Below are 5,400 nucleotides of genomic sequence, written 5' to 3'. Positions count from 1 at the left end.
GACGGCAGGGAGGAACTTATTCAGGTTTCTTGTGTAAGAACCCCTAATGAGCCTCACAGTGGTATTTTCTGACTACAAAGAACTCATGTTTATCACTACATCCCAGGCTCTAGAGGCTACTTTGGAAACTAAAAGTCCCCTTCAGCTTAATGGGATAATAAAACCATAATGGACCTTAGAAACCACACCAGGAATGAAGTCATGTTGGTGCTGCAGCCTCAGAGAGCAGATCACAGAGACGGAGCATTAAGGAGGCACAAACAGCTGTGATTAAGCCAAGGGATGATGATGATCCTCTGCTTTGACACGGCCTCATTTGGTCTCGTGGTTGCCTGCATACTTTGGCTTCCAGTGGGCAAAATACCCCCAGGGCTCCTAAAATACACAGCAGGCTGATCCAGGCAGCGAGCAGCGACGAGGCTGGGCTGCAAGCCCCAACAAGCTGGTCAGCACCGCAAGACTCAGATAGCAGCCAGGCTGGGTATAATGGCAGCAACTTCTTGTTTTGCAAAGAAAAGAAGTCCTAATTCTCTGATGGTGTAGTTTGATTAAAACAACAAAAAAAAGAAGACGTTTGCTAAATTTAACAAACGCTTAAACACCGCTGGGTTATCTTTGAGAAGTTTTTTCCGCAGCCAACTTTCTTTATTTAGCCGTACCTGAATCCGCAGAGCACTTCTAAATGAGTATTGGAGTTAATTTAGAAGTCGAGGCTGATCAGGCCACCGGGGGTCACTGAGGTTGAGGAATGCTGAGACTCAAAACGTCGAGACTGACACCCAGAGGCCACATTTAGTTACTGCATCAAGAGATCCAGGATCAAAGAGAAAAGTATGAATTAGAAATCCATCGCCAATACGTTAATTTTTTTCAAATATCTCGGTCTTGATAATATGCAAATTAATTGGCCACAGGCTGATGTATTTCTAGCATTTAACTTTAGATGAGTATAGTTCATAGCCAATAAAAAAAGCTGTAATTTATTTTGCAAGAAAAGAGAACAGAAATGTTCTGTTGTGGTCACATCATTGTTGTCCAGCAGAAAGTCACACCTTCCTTAAGAAAACAACAAAAGAAGCTGGAGCTACACATTGTGCTTTGCAATGGATGGAAGGAAAGTCTGCAAAAGCAAGTTTCTTGAGGCTGTACTGGTTTGTTGTCAGAAAGAGGAGTGGGGAAGAATAAAGTCCAAGTTGCTTAAGGTCCAGGGTGAGGTTCCTGTGGTGATTTGCTGCGAGTACAAAGCTACCTATATAACTAGTTCCTCAATCATTTCTTAAGAGGAAGGAGGCACATATGCTGGGTCCAAATGGGTTCTTAATGTATAGGGATTTTTTTATTTTACCTCCTTGTGTGCTTTTATTACTTTTGTGATGGTGTGGAGTGCAATGTGTCTGGGCAGTATACTCTTTCTGTGTGAGGCAAATTTCTCCCTGGGGAGTCAAACAGAGATTGGGTTTGTTGTCAGCTGCAGGTGTTGGTCCGCTGAGTCGGTACTGCTGTCTAGGAGGGAATTTTAGATCACTTCATGCATCGAGGTCACATTCAGAACTGAACAACTGAATTAAATTAACTATTTGCTGATGTTCTGACTGACCTGCATAGGAAAACAAGTCATTAAATGAAAGAAGGGATTCGTCACAGATGTGTGTCGACACGCAGCAAATCTTTACTAACACAAACTTACTTCATCAACAGCTGCAGCCTCAAAAGTCATCACTAAACCAGACTCAAACAGAAAACACGAACAACGCTCTGGACTGACGACGGAGGTAAATCAATTCAGCAAAAAGAATAGAGAATATTCGGACATCTTTAACAATTAGTGTCTTTTATAAATGGATCGTCCAGTCGGTTATCAGATCTGTGGCTGGAAGCTGACGCCCTCTATAGAAGCTTTTAGTTCATTCCATTATTACGTCTGATTAGCTCGTCATCCACCAGTTATTAAGAGTTTAGAAGGCAGCAAACACTAAACTGGGCTGAAACATCTATAAATAAGAATGTCTTGAACTAAATGAGTCAACATTTGACTCCAACAGCTTCAACTGAGTTGATCCGGCTCAGCTGAGAGCGGACGGCTGACGGCTGCTCCTCCGCTTTCGAGCTCTCAGAAATGTCTGTCTGTTTAACCGGCTTGGTTCAGTCCTCTCACAGCTGATCTGCATCACAGACTCGGGGAGCCCACACGATCAGCTGCCGGGGCAACCAGAGGAGACTGAGAGTACAGGGCTGGGCCCGGCCCGTCATCATCTGAGCCTGGGGAAGATTCTGATGAAGAGGATCATGCTGATGAAGGTGAAGGAGACCAGGATGAGCATCAGCCACAGCAGCCAGTTGACGGACTTCTTGGCGTGTTGCTCCAGGCGCTCCGACTCCGTCTTCAGCTTCTCAAAGTTCAGGTCGGCTTGACGCATGGACTGACTCAGAGTCTGGAGGGCAGAGAAGAGTCTGACGTCAACATCCAGATAAATGCAGCGATATGGATAACCGCTGACGCACACCGTGTTTTACACAATCGCAATTGGTCGATTAATTGCTGACTGGAGTTTACAGACTCAAAATAAAGCTGTTTGCTGAAAAAATAAATAAATAAATAAGACGTTCATAGCTGTAATTAAGCCAAAACTGTAGAAAAAAAATATACAAATTTTGCATTTAAAATAACACTTTTATCTGTAAATATGTTTCAGACAAAACTCCTCAAGTAGAATAGTTTTAACTTCACCCAGTTCAGATTTACTGCAGTATTGCTGAGTTGTTGCATTTTAGGCAATAAAATGTTTATTTTCTTATTTTAAAAAGGAATTGAATTATTTGCATATTTTGGTCTAAGTGGTTAAATAAATAAAAAATTCTATAGAACTTTCCAGTTTTTTATCCGATTAATTGTCAGACTAAATTAACAGGTTAATCGATAACTAAAATACTGCCTACCTGTGACCAAAATTCACTTAAAAAATCTAATCAAAGAACACAATATTTGGAGTCAAGCTAAGCTGGAAATAGCTTTTTTTTGGAGAGTTTTAATAAAAATAAAGCGGATAGAAACATAAGCTTGAACTCTTATTATAGTGAAGCTTTTAACCGTTTCTGGGTGGTTCCAGGTGGATTGGTGACGTCTCTCTTCAATCCTCTTCCCTGAAAACTCAGTTTCTACAAGCTGGTCCTCTATCAACTTAGGTCAGTCACTTTGAAGGAGAGGAGGCAAATATCTATGAAGCCATTAACTTTATACAACAAATCAACTGACTGGTTTGTAAAAATGTATATTCACGTTGCTAGTAAACAGAATTTCTTGGAAGATTTGTCAAAAACAAGATGTGAATCCATTTTAGAGGCATTGTAGAAAAGTTTGTCATTCTTTGCAAAAATTGTTAGACGATAATTAATCCCGATACGTTTCAGAAAAGCAGCGCTCTTTGTGCCTGTGTAGCTACCTGATTGTCCTGCTTGATGATGTTCTGAGCAGCCAGAGTGTTGTTTTTGAGATTTCTGGCCAAGTTGAGCATGTCCTCTGCCAGCTTCTCCTGCAGGTTGTGGTGGTGTTGCAGGACTGCGTCCAGCTCGGCCGCAGACTGCCGCTCGTCCAGAGGAAGAACTCTGCAAGATTTTTTAAATCGATGAGTCGAGTCAATGGGAAAAACCGTGGGAGCAATTGTTTGGAGAAGCACTGGTGTTTTGATTTCACCTTCTATTTCTCAGGTCTCCATCTGCTGTGGGTGAAAACATTAGACTGTTAGAAAGTGCTTAAAGTAAACATGCTGAAAACTAGAGATCTTAAGATTTAAAAGGTTTCTTACCTTTGACCAACGTCCGCTGCAGAGCAACAACATAAAAAACACGAGTTAAACATGTCATAGCATTTTTAAGTAGATTTTTCCATTAAAGTAAAATCGGGGGGGGGGGACGACACTTTTAAAGAGGGTGAGCAAAAATATATTATGAAATATATTATTATAGCATTAAAACACTTAACATCCAGTCTAATTCGCCTGATAGCTAAATAACGCGCGTCTCATCTCACCGTGCCGAGCAGTTCGTCTCTCATCTCCCCTGTACATCGCGCCTTCGACTGAATGTGGACGGTTTTAGTGGCTGGCATCCTCTCATTGGCTATTGTCGGTGTACGACCCGGAGCGAGGAACTGATTGGCTAAGGCCTTCTCTGTTGGTGATGCCTGTGGGTGATTATGAGTTGAATTATTGTGAACTGCCATTTATATAAACAAGCTGAACGTGGGAAGAGGATTGAAGATCTCAAATCTTACCAGTTTCTCTGCCTCTAAAAGTCCTTTTAGAAAATCGACTTTTCTTGTGTATTCAGTCAGGATCTCTTGTGTCGGTTTGCTGCGAAAAGACACAAACACAGAGGCATCAGAACGTTTTTATAACAAGACATCAGCTGTGAGCACAGTGACTTCTGTAAAAATTAATAGAGAATGTTCAAGTTCCAAGAAAAAGAACATTCTCAGTATTTTGTCATTTACCAGACCGTGTGTTTATTAAATGTGCACAATTTAGTAAACATTAGAAATAAAAATTTACTAATTGAGGTAAAAATAAAGATCAAGGGGCCTGTAACCTTGGGCTTTTCCTCAGAGCCACCAACATGTCCACCAGGGCTGCAACGTACTACAGAAAAACAAACAAAACAATTAATAAACATGTTTGCAGAAACCTATAGTGTATGGTTATTATAAGAATATTGAAACGCTTCTGTTATTTCAAGTAAGTGTTACAGGAATGTGGCTGATTTTAGCCCTTAAAAATAATAAATAAGGAAATGTAAAAACATTTTAGACGAAGTTCTGTTCCAGTACAGTATTATATTTTTCATAGCATCTCAAAAACCATCAGTAATTATACTGTGATTATTATTATTATTAATAATAATAATAATAATAATAATAATAATAATAATGAACAGATTTACATGATCACTTTTATAAATATCAGAAGCTGCAAGAACGCTCGGACTTATTACTGTTATTTTCTTCTGTTTCCAAGGGAACATAATGGAATGCTGAACTTATATACCAAATACGATAAATTAGGTTCAATTGGTAGAACATAAAAACAAGATTAAAAACATAAAAAGGAGATAGAAAGCGTGTACCGCAGTTCCTGCTTTCTGACGACGTGGCTAACAAGGCAGCTAACAGCTGTTGAGCTAACAACAACAACAGTAAATCTGCAGCTCAGATGAGATACAACTCTTTAAGTTCAGCTCTGGTTTACCTTCTCCAGTCTCCATTCAGCCTCTCCTCGTTTTTCCGACGCCATGGTTTCACAGCGAGACAATAATCTAACAAAATTGATCTCTAGTCTAGAAGCCATGTTGGAATCGCAAAGTGTCGCAGCTGTATGACGGTAACCAGTCGCGGCCGCTACAAAGGAC

General features: G+C 40.4%; 1 protein-coding gene across 1 annotated transcript; it reads right to left on the bottom strand.

Annotated features, from left to right (window-relative positions):
• Positions 1 to 1,651: 1,651 nt before the first annotated feature.
• use1 (unconventional SNARE in the ER 1 homolog (S. cerevisiae)) lies at positions 1,652 to 5,400 on the bottom strand. Its single transcript, XM_044129396.1, has 8 exons — positions 5,241 to 5,400; positions 4,585 to 4,634; positions 4,271 to 4,349; positions 4,028 to 4,180; positions 3,804 to 3,819; positions 3,692 to 3,716; positions 3,441 to 3,603; positions 1,652 to 2,432 (listed from the first exon to the last, which is right to left on the bottom strand). Exons 1-8 carry the CDS (start codon positions 5,337 to 5,339, stop codon positions 2,250 to 2,252), a joined length of 768 nt encoding a protein of 255 aa, XP_043985331.1. The 5' UTR covers positions 5,340 to 5,400; the 3' UTR covers positions 1,652 to 2,249.

Source organism: Gambusia affinis, linkage group LG10 (assembly GCF_019740435.1).
Source record: "Gambusia affinis linkage group LG10, SWU_Gaff_1.0, whole genome shotgun sequence".
Lineage (NCBI taxonomy): Eukaryota > Metazoa > Chordata > Actinopteri > Cyprinodontiformes > Poeciliidae > Gambusia > Gambusia affinis.
The sequence above is the reverse complement of the archived record's forward strand: the minus strand, read 5'-3'. Positions and strand labels throughout refer to the sequence as shown.